Genomic DNA, 21,171 nt, shown 5'->3' with positions numbered 1-21,171 from the left:
CCCTAGAATTTCTATTACTATGGTAATACACTAAGAAAATAATCAGATAGGTACACAAACATGTATATACAAAAATGCCGTCTGAAACATTATTTTTGAAAGAGAAACAGTGAGAGAAATAATCTAAATGTTCAATAACAGGAAATTGATAAATATAATACAGATGGTTATAAAGCAAGGATAGTATTTAACCATGCTTTAGACAGTTTTTTTAAACCTTGGGGAAATGTTACTAACACATTAACTAAAAAATACAGATTATATGTATAGATGACATCAGTTTTATTACCTATATATAGAATATATGTGAATAATTAAGAGGATCTGGACTGAATTATCTCTTGGTCTGGATGGTGGAATTGAGAATGTTTATTTTCTTTGAGCTTTTCAACAATGTCTACAATAAGCAAGCAATGTCTACAACTCCTTTTGTAACTTAGGGAGAAACACAAACGCTATGATTATTTTAAAGAACTTGAATTTTAGCTTCATTTTTTAGTTGAATTCATCCAACATTCACCTCTTAACCTGTTTAAAATATTTTTAAACGTTTTTTTAAAACAAACACTTTTTGATGACATTCTCAAATGTAATTGTCTTTCATTCTTTTAATAACCTCAAACTGGATACAAGGGCTCTTTCTCTTTGAAGGATAAAAATGCATTCTCCACAAATGTTCTATTTAAAGAAACTTTTACATAAATAACATGAAAAATATGGAGGTGGAATGTCAAAGAAGTACTAGGTATGCTGAAGAGGAAAACAAATATCTTAATGAATTTTTGGGATCCATTTGGCTCCAAGGAAATGAATCTGTCATCAGTAGTGGGGCATAAATCAAAGGTCATCATGTGCATCCAAGAATCTAAGCCAGTTTCAGTATTTCCAAAAAAATGTTTTCTTAATTGCCTGATACTGAGATAGAATTTCCCAGTGGAATTAAAATCAGAACACATTAAACTCTGTTAAAGTTTAAAATTTCTACAGAATATAAACATTTACACAACTCTTATTTTGCATATTTGTCTCCCTCTATTCCTCTAAAAGAGCAGAGCACTTTGAACAGAATTATTTGCCAAATATTACTTGCCTGGGTGCCAAGAAACTTAGAGAACAATTTCTAATAAAGCATACTATATCCCATAATAAGTAAAATTTTTATTTCAACACACAAAGATCATAAACAGGCCTAGATACAAGTATTGGCAAGTAAATTATTTGGTAGCAAATCCTTCTCTTGCACATAGTACAGCTGCGTTTTGAAATCTGGACTACTTCACAGCACAAGATTAATACCAAGATTACAAAGAGGAGTCAAAATTTTAAGGCAAAATATAAAACTCAACTGTATTAAAAAGTAAGTTCTTTTCCTCAAGAAATATTGCAATCGAGGTACAATATACCTTTCACTTGCTTCTACCCTTGCCCGAAAAATTTAACTTTGATAACTTTATTTGGAAAACTTTAAAAGTACTTACATTTTAAGGTAGTAAAGAGTTATGCCTAAATATAAAAGTGCGCAAATGCAAACAGAAAGGTTTTCAGTGAATAAAAGCAGTGTTCAGAATGTCCTTGCTATCAGTTTTGCATTCCAGGTTCTCTTAAGGATAAGTAAGTAGCCAGCACCTTGGTGCCATTTTAATAAGGTAATTTTCAGAACCTCTGTGAAGTGTAAGATTCCATGAGGCACATATTTACTTGTTCTTTAGCTAAGTAACACAGAGGCACGGTACTGAGGAAAACTCAATTATCTGTCATTGAGTAGGTCTGAAAATAGCTAATGATAGTTATTTCTGGGAAGTGATATTATGGGTAATTGTTTCTATTTATCTACACTTTAAAATTTCTCAATAAACACCATAAATTTGATAAAAACATATTACCCCTTCATATAAAAATAACCTTCTCACTTAGTAATTTTCCTTCTAGGAATTTACCCCTAGTTCCTCCTCCCTGAAAAAATTAAAAATGCAGACAAAGAGTTATATACACAAAAATTATTTACTGCAAATTATTCATTGTAAGTTAACACTAGAAACTATATAATGTTCAATAATAAGGAAATTATTAAGTAAAATGGATTCATCTGTAAGGTAGAACACGGAAGCTATTAAAAATGTTTTATAAAATTACATGTAATAAGCAAAATTCTCAGGCTATAAGTGGAAAGAGAGATACAATTTATATAGGTGTACCTATACGATCACATCTATGGAAAAAATGCATTAAAAAAGATGACTAGAGGTAAATATGCCATAATGTTAGGAATGATTTATTCCTATTGGTGAAGAAAGTATACATGTACATTTTTGTGTACTATTGTTTATATATTTTCTACATTAAGACTGTATTTCTTTAATAGTCAGAAAACAAGAAAGTTTAAGGGCACAAGTCTTTTCTGAAATTTTATTTAACAGACAAAAAAACTAGCCATATAATCAAAGGAAAAAGTTCTTTGCTAGTATAGTACTATAAAAGAAAACATTATGCAAGGACACTTACAGCATAGCAAACTTGCAACCATTATTGCCTAAAATATTTTAACAGTCTAAATGCTATTATTATTAATTTCCCACTATGCTAATTTTATAAAATTAGCTACTCTAATTCATAAACCACAAACCAATATTACAAAGCTTTTATGAAGTGCTATATTAGAAAGCTGGATTATACTACTACCTGACTTCCCTTTTGTGTACAAAAATTTACACAGAGGTCTAACATGAGAATACAGTTTTGGATTATTATGTACTTATATTTCTTAATGTTCAGCTATTTGATAGATTAAACTAAAATGAACATCTCTTTTGTCTATTTTATTTCTAAAAGGCAAACAGTCTTGATCTCCCAAACTCTGTAGAAAACATAATTTTTGAATAATACAGAACAAGAGATGGAGAAGAGCCCATTAAAAATAAAACGGTGCAATTATTCATGACACTGATGTTCAACCTAAGCCCTAATATTTGCCTTGGGTATAAATTTGGGAATAAAATACCTCTAAGTTTTAAAACACAGAAACATAGTGATATTAAAGTATACTATATTGAAGAATATTTTATAAGCAGTAAGTATAATGAATGACATTTACTGATATTGTCTTTATACATAGTTTTCACTGTAATTAATGTACTGTGTTTAGCAATGAGAACCTAAAATAATCTTTAAAAAACTTTAGTTTCCACTAGCCTTTTATTTATATTTGAAGTAGTTGTTGTATTTATTAAAGACATAAATATACAGTAAATATATTTTTTAAAACCCTCATTAAGAACAAATAGTATACTTTAAGAAACACTTGTACCTGCGCCCTAGCTAAACAATTCTAAGTGCAAATTACCATAAAAGTCCATAGCAACATCAAAAAATTTGAAATCTACAGGAACTTTTCTCTTCCTTAATCACCTTGCAGTTTTACTCATCTTTAATATCTCCAATCACACCAAATTACCACAAACACACTCATCTATGTGAAATGCACATTTAAAAATAATTCTTTTTTTCCTCACCTGAAGACTTTTTTTTTAAATTGTTTTGAGAGAGAGGAAGGGGGAGAGAGAGAGAAAAATATACATGAGAGAGAAACATCAATTGGTTGCCTTCTGTGCCCCAACCAGAGAGCAAACCCTCAACCTAGGTATGCACCCTGACTGGGAATCCAGCCAGCAATCCTTTGGTTACAGAAGGAAGCTCCAACCAAGCCACACTGGCCAGGGCCACATCATTGTTTTTGTATGTTTTGGAAAACTTTAGACAAGCACAAAGGAGATGGGTTCTGTGGGGTAGAAATTTAGCTCTTAATTTAAGATTTTAAACACATATACTACACACACAATTCAGGATCTGGGTGCTCTTTCATCATTTGACCTGTGCCTTCAATTATAAATTGATCTCACTCTGATAGCCAAACCACGATACTACTCCACAGTGCCCCCTAGCTCTAAACTGATATACAAGATATATCAATTGAAAATGGACATCTTTTGAACTGTCAAGCTCAACAGAAAGTGTCAGTCACTACGATCTCACCTAAGCAGTACTTACTGTATTACTTAATTTTCACCTAATAAATAACAGCTGACTTAATTAAATATTGCTACTAATACTTATAAGAGCTGATGAGAAAAATGTTATGAAATTGATGGGTTTGGAGTTCAACCATAATATATATGCATGTATATATAAATATACACATATGTATAGATATATATACACACAAACACATAGGTCCAAAGTTCTGTAGGAGCTCTCTGTAACATGCAATTTGATTTTTAAAGTCACTAAGCAAAAACCCATATAAAAATACACATTAAAAATGCCTTCTTTTCACATAATTTAAGGGGAAATGCTGTATTATTAGATTACGGTTTCTTAGAAGAGTGGAACCAATTTCTTCATTTAAAAAAATGCTGCGACGAGATTAAATAATCTCATTACAGTCACATTATTTATCATTACAAACAATCTAAATTGCTAATACTGAAATGTGTGAGAGGAAAACCTGTGATCTTGGTCTTATGCTAAAAAATGTCCTATTTGGGTTACTTCAGGATCAGTAAGGGAGAGTTAAGAACGAAGATGATGTAATAACATATACCCCTTCTTTTTGGAAATGGGCTCCACAAACCAAAGGTAAACAAAACTTCTAAGAAAAGCAGCTATGAAATCACACAAGTTTTAAAATGCCCTTCACCATACACTGCTCTTCAGGAAAGTAGGAAGGTCCTATGTTATTCCACATTCAAACTTTAGTACCTCCACGCTAATATAGGAAAACTGAAAAGGATGGAAACTGGAAAAAAAAAATAAACAACTGAAAAAGAATGCAATTCCAGAACAACTACAATGAGGCAGAGTGCAGTATGTCAAAAACACAAGGGTTTATTCTAAATAATGGTTTTGTTTCTACTGTTTTTTCTAAAGTATTTAATTTGCACGTCTAAAAGTAGAGACCCTTAGGAGAGCAGCTGAGGCAAGTGGAAGGAAAGGTGGCGGGGCGGGGGGGGGGGGGGAGCGGGAGTAGATAAGAACAGAGAATTGTGAGAAAAGATGTGCGGTGCATTAAAATGTGCAATGGAGGGGGGATGCTGAATTCATCGTCGGGAGCAGTTGAGGGCTTTATGAGCACAGAGCGTAATTTGCTGCGGGTTAAGGAATGCGTATTCACAGCCAGAAGGCACACCTGGTAAAGGGACAACCCAGGATAAGAAAGACCAACCCACAAACCGGGCAACTGCAAAGATGACCATTTTAACCAGTTCCATTGTCTGGAGTGTTAGATGAAATGCCTCAGGCACGAAATCAAGCTAGCCGGTCACCAAATCAGAGACACTGTCGGGCAAAAGGAGGGAGAGAAGATGGGCAGAGGTCGTCCGCGCATTCTCGGCCACGGGGGCCCCCTTCCTCGCGGGGCCGTGGGGGGCTCCGAGGTCACGGGGAACACAAGATGCCCTGTCTCCGGAGTCCGAGCGCGGGCTGTCCCCACCAAGGGGCTGGCGACGTCTCTCACCGCGCAGCCCAGGAGCACCGAGACTTCCCCTCCTACCCCACCCCCAGCTGAAAGCAGGGAAGACGCGGAACTTAGGCTCCCAAGCGGAGGCCACAGACCAGGTCACGGCCAGAGTGGAAGGCTCTGGAGGAAATTCCGCGTGGCCACCGGGGATGGCGTAGGGAAGGCAAAACCCTGGCTGGTCGGGCTTCTAATCGGACGACACTAGGGTCCAAGTGACCGGGCCCCGATCCCCTTGGCGCTCACCGATCCCCTGCACCTCCTGGGTCCTCACAGTCCCAGGCCCTCTCTCCTCAGCTAGTGACCCTGCCTCCCGGGTCTTCCCGCTGCAGCCGCCCCTCTCGGTTACCAGTTTCTCTCCCGAACCCTCGCCTCGGACACTCCAGCCGAGCCCCGGGCCGCACCTCCGTCTTGGTGATCCGGTGCCGCCCCAGCTTCACCACCGCGAAGTTGCCCTTGCCCAGCGTGCCCTCGATGTCGTAGAACCCCACCCGGACCGGCCCGCGCTGCAAGTGCCTCGGGCCATCCGCCATGACCATGCTGGGCCCCGCTGCTAGACACGGCGGACTGGAGCGCGGGCTGGCTGGCGCGCGGGCCGCGCGGCTGAGCTCGGGCGAATGCCGCTGGGGCTAGCTCCTCCGCTTCGTCCCTCCAGCTCTGCAGGGCCCAGCCAGGCGCGCGCCGCGGCTGACGTGCGCCGACGTCAGGGGGCCGCGGCAGGGGGCGGGGGCGGGCCCGGGCCCGGGCCTAGATTGGTCACCATGGCGACCGGAGCAGCGCCGACGTCGGGGCGGGAGGGAGGCTGGGAGGGAAGACGGGCGGGGCCTGAACTGCTCGTTCCTTCCGGGCTCCGGCTCTCTACGCTTTGCTAGCCGCCTGGCTGCAGCCACGGGCGGGGATAACCCCAGCCCTCCCAGCCCCTCGGTCTCCCAGTGGAAGGCCAAGAGCGAGCCCTGGTGGACGGAGCGGATGGGTGCAGGGAGCGGGACCCGGCCCGCGGTCTCCTTCCCGAGCTCCAGCGTTCTCCGCCCACCCCACGGACCTTCCCGCCAAAAACTCTCACCTGTGACTACTAAATTTGGCAAGGACAGAGAACTGTGGCTGAGCAATGGATTGCTCACAATTTCCTTTCTTTGTATTCCTTTCCCATTTTGTTTCTGTATAAATCCTTCCACTGTTTGGCATTTCTGAGAGATCATTCTGACAGCATCACGGTCCCTTATAGATTAACAGAAAGCGTTGAAGAGACCCTGGAGAGCTTAATGCAGGAATCTATAACCTCAGAACGTATGTAAATTTTTGCTTACTTGAGCTTGTCTCTGGGGAGTTGGGGCTATAGTTTATCAGATTCCCAAACGTGTCGCTGACCCCCGAAAAGGTTAAGATATATATACTTGTCGATTCCAGTTTATTTTCAGATGACGAATCAAGCTCCAGGGAATAAAGAGAATTTCCAAGGTCACTCAGGTAATGCTAGCTAGAGTTAGGACTGCACATCCCAACAGTCTTCCCATATGGTGACCCAAGGAAGCAGTTCCGGTGTTATTTTAATATTTTGAAATATATTATGTGCCTCCAGGTCTTGGTTACTATTTGCCATTCTCCACCAAACGGAATCAAAGTCTTTGGAAAAATGGCTGATTCCAAGGCAGAGAGAGGGAGAGTATTAAATGCCCTTGAAAGACCTTGTGCAGGAAAGAAAGGTTTTGAAAGAGTGATGAGGACATGTCAAAAGGAAATAGGACATGGGGACGTAAAATACAGCCTAAGAAATATAGTCAATAATATCATAATGTAATGGAATATATCATGCCAGTGAGATACTGGAAATATCAGAGGGAGCACTTTGTAAAGTCTATGACTGTCTAGCCACAATGCTGTACACCTGAAACTAATACAAAATAATATTTAATGTAAACTGTAATTGAAAAAATTAAGAAAAACATAAATACATAACCCTGGGAGAAAAGACTAAAAGGATATATAAAAATTAATAATAAACAGTAATTTTTTTCTGAAAAAAAACAGGAGCTAGCTTGAATGTACCTCCACTTAACTAAATGTGGGACAACTTGCATATCACACATGAATAATAACAGAAATGGATTATAACACAATGAGCTTTTTAAACGAACCTACATTTTATTTTTATTTTATTTTTTAATTTTATTTTATATTCTTTGTTTAAGATCTGCTGGCTCTTGAGCCCTCCATGCTCACTGTTCCTGCCCTTCACTCCCCCAAGCAATACCTTAATCTACTGGGAGTTAAGCTGTTTACAAAAGTGAGGAGGGAAATCCTGGGAGGGTTTAAGACTGATGATATTTCTGAATTGACGGGAGTAGTATATTAGATTTCATCTAACTAGACCAAAAGAACTCACATATGTACCCTAGTTAAAAAAAGTTCATATATGTTTTGCCTGTTAGATTAATATGTTTTAATTGCTCTGGGGGTTTCTTTGGAATTCTGAGGAAAGCTACTTACTCAAGAACCAGAAAATGCATGTAGAGACCCACTAGAGCTAACAACCCCCTTCTTTAAAGTATGTCTTTTGAAATGGTGGAAAGAAGGAGAAGAGTCTAAACAAAGAGCATGTATAAATGATCCATGGACATGGACAACAGAGTGGAAATTGACTAGGGGGGGTGGTAGGATGGGTGGAGAAGGGCAAAGGGGGAAAAAAATTGAGACAACTGATAGAATAAACATGATTTTAAAAAAAGAAAAAAAGAAACAAAAAAAATACACAGTATGTCTTTTGAACAGAAATTAAGACTCTGATAGAAATCAGAAATTTCTATCTGATTATTGTTATCAGTAAACCAGGCCAACTACCTACTTGTACAACCTGGGAGTAAGATTTGATTTGGGATGGGAATGAAGGGAATGGCACGGAGGACCAAAATATTTTTGGCAAACCAGATGTTTTGGCAGTTCAATGTGAGTGTGCTTAGTGTCAAGGTTGGAGAAACAGACCAGAGAATGGGGAAAGGTAATGGGGCTGAACCTTAAATAAATCTTGCCTACTTGGAAATGCAGTGGGTGAGCCACTGAGCATTACGGTAGGTTGTAAATGTGATTCTGAAGAAATACATGTGGACTGTTAGAGTATTGCAAACTTGGAATCCATGAATCAATCCAAAAGATCTATTTCACGCTCTCCAATTTCAACCCTGTATGTCTCATGTGCTTTTGCTTTAATTAAATGTTAGCTAAATACGTTTTAACAGTTATTAGTACCATCCAACTCCTGCTTTTGTCCACTGTCTCTATTTTTCCTCTTCTTTCCTCTTCCTCCCGCCCTAGGCACGCGCGCGCGCACACACACACACCACCACCACTACCCTCATGGCCACCCTCAGGAAAAAGAATAAAAGATAGGAGGGAGAAGGAGAAGAAAAGAGAGACTTCATACAATTCCCATCTTTTTCACCTCTGGTTTTAGGATCCTTGAGGTAAGTGCTGCAGTCACCAGATTTCCTATTTGCTTGACCTTTAAAATGTAACACACCCAGCTAATGCTGTGAGTATAACTGTTTGCCATTGATTTGTTACAATAACACTTCAAAAGGCAAAAGGGTACACACATAGAAATAATTAAGAAAGATTGCAAGAGACTGACATAACAATAAATTCTGTAGCATACTTAGAATAAAATGGGCTTAGGAAAAAAATGTGAAATGAGGAGGATAGTTACCAAAGAGGTAATGAAAGAGTAATTTGAAATGTGAGGCAAGAAGACTTCATGGCTCACAGTGCTATACATACTCTGCTTAAGCAGAAAGCCCATGAACTTGAAAAACAAGTAGGTACCATATGTTTACTTGATCATGAACAATGTGTACATTTTTTACTCTTTTATCATTCCTGGACTGAATGAAAGTAAATACACAAGGAGGCTTGGACCTGGATTTAGATTTAGTTCAAATCGAATATTGGTGAACTCTTTATTAGGTGACTTTGCTTAGAAAAAAAACAAAACAGCTTACAAAGCTAGAATGAATACTTTGCTTTTTATATTACAAAAGACAGAAAGTACATGAGAAAATTAAAATCACTGACTCATGCCACTTACAAGTGCTTCTCCGTATCATTAAATGTAGGTATTCCTGAAACATGTGCTAATCTATCAAATTAATGATCATCTGGGTGCCACTGTGTTTAAGTTACTATTATGAAAATAAACTACAGGATTGAGGTAATTTAAAGACAATGTTCTTTAGTTCTTATAAAGGATGGGTAACTATGCCCTGGTTTTAATTTTTTTTTTACACTTAGTTTTAGTTGTGGTAGACCTTTAAATGAAAGATATGTGATCCTCTCTAAGCTTTGAAAATAATTTCAAAATTTTTGAATCTCCTCCCAGATGACAGATTTTCTTAGGATCTTAAATTTGAAAGAGATCTTAGTGTCATATGAGTTCATCTTCCCATCTGATACAGGAATCTCTAGACACTTGACAGATGGTATCAAGCCTTGTTTTACTGCTCCATGCTTCATTACACATCTCACATGTAGTATATGTGAGACAGTTCAGATCAGTAGAAAATGCTTCCTCATACTGATTTCACAGCTGCTTCCTTCTGACTCTTGTCCATAGTTTTTGTTATTTTCCCTGGTGCAAGACATTACAAATAAGCAGACATACACCTATTGTCATATTCTTTCTTCAGTTCTCCAAGCAGAACCTTCCCAAATTCACTGTCAAGCGGACTGTTTCTAGTTCTCTTCCCTTTCTTCTTGTGCTTATCTGGTCTCTGGTTTGTCATTGCCTTTCTGGAAATGTTGTTCCTCAAACTGATTACAGTAGCCCAGATGTAGCCTAAGGGGTACTAAATACTGGCCATCGACCAGTCAGTCCCTCCTTTGATGCAGACACTACACTTTTTTTAATTCAGTCAAAAATTGTGCTAATTTTCTTCTTAGCAGCCACAGCCCCACAGTTAAGATTAACGCCCTCTAAAACCTCTGGTCTTTCAAAACAATTATTATCATCTTCTTTTATAAATGGAAATTTTGATAGTTAAAATATCACCTTGTTTATTTTGTTCATTGTTCCAGATAATAGAAACATTTTGATTCTTCACTCTGCCACCTATCATATGAACTAATCTTTAGTTCCCTGAGCCATCCACAAATTCCACCCGCACAACCTTCTGTATTGTTATTGCAGTCATTTTTTTAATCATTTCTCCTAGTACAAGAGTGTGTCTCAGTAGGTTCATGACTAGATTGGTAAACTGGTAAATAGGGCAAAGCCTAGCCCAGATTTTAAAGTTTGCCATTAGGCATCTGCCAGATGGACTTTCAACAATTTATTGGTCAACACTCATTTAATTTGACCTGGTTTTTCATATAACTGTGAGTTCATGGAAGATTCTATGTCTACGCTGCAGAGATAATATTTTAAAGAGGGTGTGTGATACCAGTGTTTCAACATATAACATAAGGTATTTGACTCTTTCTTTTTCTTTAGTTCATTTTTTTATGTTACTGGAGTATTCTACTAATCTTCCCCAACCCCACTGGGTCGTGAACTTTTTTGGGTAAAATCTTAGTCTTTTTTGAAATTCCTGAACTTTTTAGCAGTATTCAAAAATGCAGTTTTGTTTGACATTTATTGAATTCATGTGCTAGGCACCATGGTAGACCCCGGGGAGGCAAACATGAATAAGGCACAGCCCCTGTCCTTGAGAATTTAAGGTTTAGAGTGGGAGCTCTAAAATCTGACTGCTTAGGTGTGAAATGTGGCTCTACTACTTACTAGCTGGTGACCTTGGGAAAGTTGCTTTACCTTTCTCTGCTTCAATTTCTTATCTGTTAAATAGTGCTAATAATAGTACCTACATCAGAGGATTATTGTGAGGAGGATAGACAAATAAATATTTATAATTCAAAGTGGTGAGAGCTAAGATAAGAGATTTCCACAGGGAGCTCAGAGGAGAGGCAATTAGCTCAATTTAAAGATTCACATTAGAGGCTTCTAAAATATGGAACTTGGGTGGAGTATTAAAGGTGTAATAAGAGTTAGCCAGGTGGAAAAGATTTTATGAGCGTTTGAAGAAGAAGAAACAGCATGAACTGTGGTTCTGAAGGTATGAAGTGAAGAGTCATGATGTACTCAGGTAACTACCACCAGTTGTGAACATCAAGACTCAATAATGAGAGTGTCCACAGATAAAACAGAAAGATATATGGCACCATGTCATGGAGGTCTTCTTCTTCCCCTTCCAGCCAGACTGCTGCTTCTGTAACCCTCCACCCCTCCCGACAAAGAGAAATTCTGAAGTTGCAGCTTGCTAGGAAGCTGCTGGAGCAATGGAATCCAACAGTGGCAGTGGTGTGATTTGAGGGATGAGAGAGATGTTGAAGATTGCTTCCACGTTTTTGACAGAATTTAACAAATGTAATCAATTACTGCGAGCTTATCACATGCCATTCACTCTGTTGGGTACCGAACATAAAAAGTGAGTGAAATATATACCCACCCATCAAAGAGCATGCAATATATTTTATTCAGACATTTAGTTCTTGTTTCTCTAGTATATATAAAGATATTGTGAAAGACTGTTAAATAAATAGAAATCAATATGTATTATATCTGTGTACTGGAACAAAATGAGTTGTGCTAGGAGTGAAATTTCTGCATCACCTTTTACAAGCTCTGGATACATAGTTCTAGAGCTTGGTAGAAAGATCTAGGCTGAAAATTTAGAGATTGATAGTACAGATAAGTTGATGTCAAGGATATAGGGGGCAGTGGGACTATCAACAGTGAAGATGACATTTTGGCTATTTATTGCCTTCTGCTAATCTAGAATTTTGTTACTTACAGCTCAGGGGGATAAACCCACAGATTCATGGAGGGCGTGGTGTTGAGTTTTTGCCGTTGTGACTCAACTCTGAATGGAATAAACATTACAAGTAAGTAGTCATTCTTTTCTAATGTTCAGTCTTGGAAAGTGTGTTGTATTAGGAAAACTGAAACTTTATTAGTTACTAATTTACTAGTGGACCTGTTCCTTTTGGTTCTGTAGATATAGTTTGGATCCCTGAATATGTAAATTTCAGTTTTTTTAATAAGTATATTGAATTTTTGTGACTGTTTTTATATAAATATATAAATATAAATATAATATATAAATTTATATAAATAACCTAGTTTTAGCAGATACTTTTAGATTGTTGGTTGGTGAATTTAAATTTCTTACATTTGTAACTACAAAAATTATTTTAAAATTTTTATTTATTTTTGGTTTCCAAGACTGAGGAATATATTTATTTGCTTAGTTCACTGGCCTAAAGATAATACAAAAATAAGCCAATAAATAACTCCCCATTCTCTCTCATCCCTCCTCCCCCCCAAAAAACAAAAAACAAAGAAGATAGGATCCTATAGTATTTGTTCAGCATTCACAGAAGTGGGTAGATAAAGAAAAGCAGCCCCTCCATGCCAAGGAAGAGAAGCCAGGGAAATAAAAGTAGAATGGAAAGGGAAAAAATATTTTTTAAAAAAATCAAGAGAAAAGAAAGTTTAAAGGAAGAGAATTTAAAGAAGAAGGAAGTACTTCAATCACTGAAAAGATGTCAAGCAAGATAAAGATGAAAAGAATTAATTGGATTTAGGAATGAAGAGATAAATAATAATCTTTGCAGAGGAGTTAGAATACTCAGGGCAGAAACCAACTGGAGTGGTGGGGGAATGGGGAAGTGATGAAGAAAAGTGAGTGTAGAAAGTGAGAAAACTTTCAAGAAACTTTTCAATGAAGGACTAAAGATAGAAGGGAATATAGAATCAAGAGATGTATGTGTGTGTTTTAAATTGATAGACAGTTGAGCATTTTTGGAAAGAGCTAGAAGAGGGAAAGATTGAAATAAAGATGATCCGAAATCATCTATAGAGAGCAATAATATCTAGACAACAAAGGACTCTTTTGTCAGGAGGTGAGATGCCTTCTTCACTCTGATGTGGATGAGGGAAGGACGCAAGGGCAGCTTTGGCTGCAGGTAAGCTGGGAGTTTGCCGTACAGGAAGTTCACCCTTGACATCAGTTTACTCTGTGAAGTGGGAAGTGGACTGTCTGCAGAGTGTGAGAGTAGAGGAATAGGAGGCTTTAGATGAGTTGCGAAGTTTTGAAAATCTGCTAGGAGAATGGGAAAGGAAATTGATTAGGACACAGAGAAAACTTTCTGGGCAATAAGAAGTTCCAAGAAGGTTCAGCTGAGGCAGGAGAACTATAAATTGGTAGAATACCATTTTACATGGTCATGGGACTTTTGCAACAATGTTTGTTTGGTAGGCTGGATGTCACACTAATATAGGTTTGGAGTTTGTGGGGTGGACTCTACAGAATGTCAAAGGGGCAAGGGAGTTGAGGGTTTGGCAAGAAAATTACTGAAAACAAGTACCATGTAGTCTGGGTAAAGAAAGAGGTTAAAAATAAGAAAGGGCAGGAGACTGATAGGAAAATGGGAGGTTCGAGAGTCTGGAGCATAGATGAGATATAAGCAAGGGCATGAAAGGTCTTGCGAAGGAGTCATGTCTGTGCTGGTATATTTGAGTTAGATATTGTTTTAGGTGATGATAAGTCCTCAAGAATGGTGATTAAAGTGAAGAGCAGTCGCCTGCCTATTCCGCCTACTGTATTCCTACTTAGCACAAAGCATGGAACATAATAAATTTTCAATATATGTTCTAAAAACAAAAATGTTTTGTTTTCCACTTTCCAGTATATATACCAATCCTCCTCTTCCCTGTATGTTTCATTAGTTAAATGTAGTTATGGTAAATGCTCAAAAGTACTGTGTGCTATGAGATTGTATAACATGGGGGTCCTGATCTAGTTTAGAGGGCAGAGGTCAAGAAGTGTTCCCAAGGAAGTGACACTTAAGGTGAGATCTGAGAAATCAGTGGGAGTAAGCAAGTGGATGAGAAGTGAGAAGAGCCTTACTAGTGAAAGTAAAAAGATTTCTGAATATCTGAGGTGGGAAGAAGCTGAAAATCTCCCAACTGAACTATGGCAATGGAGGTAAAAAGATGGACAGAAGGAGTATGCTGGGACTGCATTACATAGGTCCCATGTGTGCCACATCATAAAGTGCATTTTGACCCATTAGACTTGAAAGAGGAAATGCTGACTTATAACTATTGTTAGCTTAGAAGCATTAATAAGGATATAATATATACATGTCTGATTCTACAGTGAAATTTGAAAGCTGAAATATATTTCTCTAAAATGTTTCTTCCAGCAACTTCCTACTTCCTTTCTACAGAGCCTTATTCCTTTGGATTAAATAAAGCAAATGTGATAGTCTTCCAAAAACCACTATCAAAATGCCTGTGGTTACCTGATGAGAGTCTCTAGGCTTCCTTCCTCTCTGCTCTTCTAATTTTTTCCCATAGCTTCAAGATTGGGTTAATTAGGTATTTGCATAGGGAAAAGATAAACGTCAATTAATGAAATTTCAAGAAGGAAAGGACTAGCACACAGACCTAAGGCTGATGATGGGAAAGGGAGGCTCAGGTAGGTAATTACTGTAATGGAGATTTTGAATCTTGGTTTGTCCTGGTACAACTAAGGTCCCAGGGGATACTTCTTTCACAGTTTTGTCTAATGTAAATCTATGTAAAACTGCCAATTTGCCAAGATAGAGAATTACTGTGAGCTGGCTGCTGCCCCCAAGATCAACCTTGGAGAAACTACAGAGGAAAACCATCACGAAACTAGGAAATAATGGGAAAGAAGAAAAACAAAACAGACAGTTAAGCTTGTTTTAAATTGCACTGTGTGTGTGTGTGTGTGTGTGTGTGTGTGTGTGTGTGTGTGTGTACATCTGAAGGGCAAGAGACTTCTATGGAGATTGTCAAGAGAGGCTCAGGCTGCTGATATAAGCATCCTAAAGGATAACAATCAGGGAAGAAGGGAAGCCTAAGTGTGGAAAACTGGTGAGGATTGACCTACCTCTATCATTTCCTCACTCCCAATTCCCTCCAGCCTCTAGGGCTAGTGAATTATTAACTAGCAGTACCTCCTTCTTAAGGCTGCTTCTGCAGGGATGGAAGGAGGGTGGGACTCATGGTAAGGCCCTGACTTGAAGAATTTCTTGGTGGCATATGGTATCTAGCCTGAGCAATTAATTATGGCAGTCTAGTGCTTGAGATCTCCACCCTAGGGTTATTTCTTCCCCTCTCCTCGATCTCACTGGATGTTGACCCATACTGGGCTCTGCTCTTTGATTTTTTTCCATACCAAATGCTCAGACAGAATAGCTGATATCATCAGAGAAATACACGCTCATAGGCCAAAGTAATGAGACATCTCAAAGCACGACTACTTCAAAAGAAAAGAACCACCTGGATTATAGGATTATAGATGCTACCAGAGACAGAAATGTTAAATCTGATGGTTAACAAATATAAAAATAATAAATAATTGATACAGAAATCATAAAAGTCAAGAGGAAATACTAGGCATGAAAAATATGTAATAGAGATAACACAACAGATAAGATAGTAGACTAGTCATGGCTAAAAAACAAATTAGTAAACCGAAAGATCCGATTAAGGAGCTCTTCTAGAATGAAGCAGGGAAGAATCAAGAGAAAGAATATATAAAATAAGACATAAAGAAGATTGAATTGGAACACAAACTTCAACTTAATAGAAGTGTTGGGAAGAGGGAAAAATAAAAATGGGCAAGAAGAATTATTTAAAGAAATGGAAATAAATTTCCCAGAATTAAAGAAAGAAGAAAGCTGTAGCTGGTGTGGCTCAGTGGATTGAATGCTAAACTGCAAACCAATCAGGGCATGTGCCTGGGCTGTGGGCCAGGTCCCTGGTTGGGGGTGTGCAACAGGCAACCGATAGATGTATCTCTCACACATCAATGTTTCTCTCCCTCTTATTCTCCCTCCCTTCCCCTCTTTCTAGAAATAAATAAATAAAATCTTTAAAAAAAAAAGAGGAAAGGCCTCATGTTTATTTATGTAGTACCAAACAAGAGCAATAAGGAGAAAGTAACCTTGGTAATATTATAATGAAATTAAAGTTTGTGTAGGCAAAGAAAAAATTCTAAGAGTTTCTAAAGAGAGCTAATGAAACAAAAGTCATCAGGATCTCAGACTTTTTAAGAGCAACAAGAAGACAATGGTAATTTTTTTTTTTACAAGTGGCATTTTATTTTTCAGGATTCCTTTTCTTTTTTTCAAATTTTAAATCATGTTTATTCTATTACAGTTGTCTCAGTTTTTCCCCCTTGACCTCCCTCCACTCATCCCACCTCCAGCCCCGCTCCCACAGTCAATTCCCAATCTGTTGTCCACGTCCATGGGTCATTCATACATGTTCTTTGTTTAGTACCTTCCCCTTCTTTCCACCATTGTCCTCTTTCCCCATCCCCTCTGGTCACTTTCAGTCTGCTCCATGTTTCCATGCCTGTGGTTTATTTTGTTTGTTAGTTTATTTTGTTGAATAGATTCCACTTACAGGTGAGATCATATGGTATTTGTCTTTCACCAATTGGCTTATTTCCCTTAGCATAATATTCTCCACTTCCATCCACGGTGTCGCAAAAGGAAGGAGTTCCACCCTTTCTTCTATTCTCTTTTCTTTTCTTTTCTTTTCTTTTCTTTTCTTTTCTTTTCTTTTCTTTCTTTCTTTTTCTGCAGATTGCTTTTATTTATTATTTTTTTAAATGTCAAAGTCAATTATAAAATATTAAAAGATTTAAAACCATTATAAAGTTTCAGCAATTAAAACATGACACCAGCACAGAAATAATTAATCATGTAGGTTGATGAAATAAAATGAGCATTCTAGAAACAAATGTGTATATCTAACAATGTAATATATGATTAAATTGATATTTCAAATCAATGGGGAAAATAAGTATTATTCAACAGATAAGATGCATGAACCACTATTACTTGAAATAAAACAAACATAGAGCCTTATCTCACACATTATACAAGAAATATTCAGGTGAGTTAAAAGTCAATATGTAGAATCTAATGAGTTTTAGGAGAAAATACAAACTAATATTTTTCTTACCCTGAAGTCAAATATTCAACCCCAGAAGCTATAAAGTAAAATATTGACAGTATGACTATATTAAACATTTAAGACTATATAATAATATACATATAAAAAAGTTAAAGGATAAGTAATAGAATGGGAAAGTATTTGCCACACATCTAAAAAAAGGGTTAATAGTTTCTTTTAGGGAAAAAAATTCTACAAATCTTTAATCAGTAAATCGATAAAGAATATCAAAAAGTTATTCAAAGCTTTTAAAAAATAATAGAAATTGGCAAGAAATATACAAAAACAGGTTTAGTTTCAACAAATAATAAAGTAACAATTAAAATAACACATCATTGTCACAATCAGATGAATACATATTAAAAATATAGGTAATATCAAGTCTTGGCAACTCTGAAAGGAACTGGGTATTCATAGACTCTTTTTCTTCATCTTAAAGCAGTCCCTTTAGCATATTTTGCAGTGCTGGTTTGGTGGAGGTGTATTCTTTTAGCTGCCTTTTGCCTGGGAACCTCCTTATTTCGCCTTCCTTTTTGATTGAGAGCCTTGTTGGGTAGAGCAGTCTTGGTTGCAGGCCTTTGCTTTTCATGACTTGGGATATTTCTTGCTATTCCCTTCTGGCTTGCAGTGTTTCTGTTGAGAAGTCAGCTGCTAGCCGTACTGGGGCTCTCTTATATGTTACTCCCCGTTTCTCCCTTGCTTCCTTTATGATTCTCTGTTTGGCTTTGGTATTTGCCATTGTAATGATGATGTGTCTTGGAGTGGGCATCATTGGTTTCCTCTTGAATGGGACCCTCTGTGCTTCCTGGACTAGTGTGGCATTTTCTCTCCTCCAATTAGGGAAGTTTTCCATCATTACATTTTCCAACATGTTCTCTGTCCCTTGCTCCTCTTCTCCTTCTGGTATCCCTATTATATGGATATTATTATGTTTCAGGTTCTCCTGCATTTCCCTAAACAAATTTTCATTCTTTTGGAGTCTTTTTTCATTTTCTTGCTCTCTCTGGGAGCTTTTTTCTACCTTGTCGTTCAGCTCGCTGATTCGGTCCTCAGCTTCATCTAGCCTGTTTTTGATTCCTTCTACTGTGTTCTCCAATTCAGAAACTGTATTCTTCATTTCCTCTTGTGTCTCATTGATAGTTTCTATGTCCTTTTTCATGCTGACATAGTTTGCAGTAAGTTCCTCGTAGTTTCCCTGTAGTTTTTTGTAATTCTGAGCTCACTGAACTCATGGAACTTCCTTAGAATTGTTGTTTTGAACTCAATATCTGATAGTTTACTTGCCTCTGTTTCATTTATTTCTCTTCCTGGGGATTCCTCCTTTCCCTTCGAGCCGGGGGTATTTCTTTGTCTTCCCACTGTTTGTGAGACTCTTCTTTTTTGCTTCTGCTTCTTAAATTGATCTGTCTTGCTTTCCTGACTTTGTGGTATGAACTTCTATGGTAGGAGACCGCTGTTTTTACTTTCTGGATTTGCCTTTGATGGTGTCAGAAGTTGTCCATGTCTGACTTTAGGCAGTCTGTTCGAGACTTCCAGGAATCTACTGTCTGTGGCTGTCTCCTTCAGCTGTTAATCAAGTCACTCTGCACTCAGCAGACGGCTTAGACAACATGGTGGGGGTGGGGTGGAGTAGCTCCTGGGGTTGGGGTTATTGGGTCCTCTCGCGCTGCTGCTGCTCAGGGGAGTGGTCTGCCTGAGGAAGATGGCTGCTGCCATATGAGGGAGGAGTCAGCACCGGGATCTCCCTGGCTGCTCTCTCCATTCTCTTCCCAAAGCCTCCATCACCAGTCTCTCCTCAAGTGTCTCCAGATAACTCTGTGCTCTCTTTAGCCAGGGATCTACTATCTGTGGCTGCCACTCTGCACTCAGCAAATGGCTTAGACAGCACAGGGTGGGGTGGAATCCCACCTAGGGTTGGGGTTATTGGGTCCTCTGACACTGCTGCTGTTCAGGGGGAGTGGTCTGTGCCTGAGCAAGGTGGCTGCTAGTGCATGAGGGATGACTCAACACCAAGATCCTGGCGGCCACTTTCTCAGTTCTCTCCCCATAGCTTCCTTCCCCAGTCTCTCCTCAGGCGTCTCTAGCCCACTCTGCCCCCGCCCTTGCTAGAGACCAGTGTAAGTGGCTGCAAATAAAAATTTATGCGTTGGCCCTTTAAAAGGCTCTTTGCATCTCCAGCCACCTGTCTCTGGCAGAAAGCGATCCTGCCGCTTTTTGCAGCAGGCTGTTTTCTGTGTACTTTTTGGGCTCTGGTGCTGTAGGCTGGAGATCCCTGCTTTTGTTTTAGATTCTGTTATTCTCAGGGGGACCAAACTGGCCATTTCAATATCCTTCCAGTGCTACCGCCTGAGGGCGCCCCGCCCACCTTCTTGAGTCTCTACCACACTCCTCACCAGTTAGATTGTGCTAAATCTGATTCTTCTGTCTATGAGGTTGTAAGGCTCTTCTCTCACTATTGTTCAGTTGTTTGTTCCAGGTGATTTCTCCACAATTTAGTTGTAATTCCAGGTTGATCCTGGAAGGAGGTCAGTGTGACTTCTACTCACTCCTCAGCCATCTTGATTCCTGGTACAAGTCTGATAATATTTTTAAAGTATTGAAAATACAAAAGAACTTTGAGCCTAGATTTATATCCAGCCAAATTATCATTTAAATGTGAGGGTATAATGAAAATATTTTCAGGCATATAAGGTCTCAAAAGGTTAGTCACATAAAAACCCACATTGAAAATAATTTTGGAAAAGGTACTCAAATAAGAAAAATCCAGGAAATGATAGTAGGGATGTATGAAGTAAATATAATCAAATACCTGGATAAAGTTTTGTGTTGTTTTTCAAAAACTAGCAAAAACCCAAAAGAAAGCAAATGTGGAGGTATGTCTATAACTTAAATTCTTCGCAATAGAAGACACAGAACATGGTGTCTTTAAGTTAGATGTTTTTAATATAGAAAAATAGAATATATAAACAAAGTAGAAGAAAGGAGATGGCAGATTAATGGGGAATGGAGAGACTATTCCATAAATGATTTTAAAAAATGTTTTTTTATGTGGAAAAAGTATAGCAAGAATATGTAAAGTTTTCCTCAAATTAATAAGGAAATGATAAACAATCCAAAAGAAAATGGGCAAGAAATAGGAATTTCACGGAGGATAAAACACATATATCAATAAAATATTTATGAGATGATTAATTATTGATTGGGAAAGGCAAATTAAATTTACAATGAGATACCAATTTATACCCATTCAATTGGCAAAAATCATAAAGCATGACAATGCCGAGTATTGTAGAGAATGTGAATTTACAGTTTCTTATACAAACTCTTGGGAGTGAAAATGGTCATGACCATTTTGGAAAGTTTGTCTTTATCTAAATGTCAAACATTTCTATGTCCTGTAACTCAGCAATTCTGCTTCTAGGTATACCCCAGAAAAACTATATACATTAGGGGACATAAACAAGAATGTTTCCTGCAGCACTTACTGCACCCTTACTGGTGGTAGGATAAATACCTGAAACAACCCAACTACTTAGTCATAGGAAATGGAAAAATAAATTGTGGTAACTTTATATAATAGCATATTATATAGCAGAATAAATAGCTACAAACAAAGGTA

The 21,171-nt window shown here is 38.1% G+C and overlaps 1 protein-coding gene across 2 annotated transcripts in view; it reads right to left on the bottom strand.

Moving 5' to 3' along the window:
* Window positions 1-6,190, bottom strand: part of SIK2 (salt inducible kinase 2) — a 133,381-nt gene extending 127,191 nt beyond the window's left edge. For both annotated transcript variants that reach the window (XM_054592488.1, XM_054592489.1), the window contains exon 1: window positions 5,914-6,190. In XM_054592488.1, coding sequence (XP_054448463.1) covers window positions 5,914-6,048 — 135 coding nt within the window. In that variant the 5' untranslated portion in view covers window positions 6,049-6,190. The remainder of the gene's footprint in view (window positions 1-5,913) is intronic.
* Between the last annotated feature and the right edge of the window lie 14,981 nt (window positions 6,191-21,171).

The sequence above is a fragment of the Pteronotus mesoamericanus genome, unplaced genomic scaffold (assembly GCF_021234165.1).
Source record: "Pteronotus mesoamericanus isolate MK-2021 breed Mesoamerican mustached bat unplaced genomic scaffold, CSHL_Meso_final scaffold_36, whole genome shotgun sequence".
Taxonomy (NCBI): domain Eukaryota; kingdom Metazoa; phylum Chordata; class Mammalia; order Chiroptera; family Mormoopidae; genus Pteronotus; species Pteronotus mesoamericanus.
Note: the sequence above shows the minus strand (reverse complement) of the source record. Positions and strands in the feature narration are given on the sequence as shown.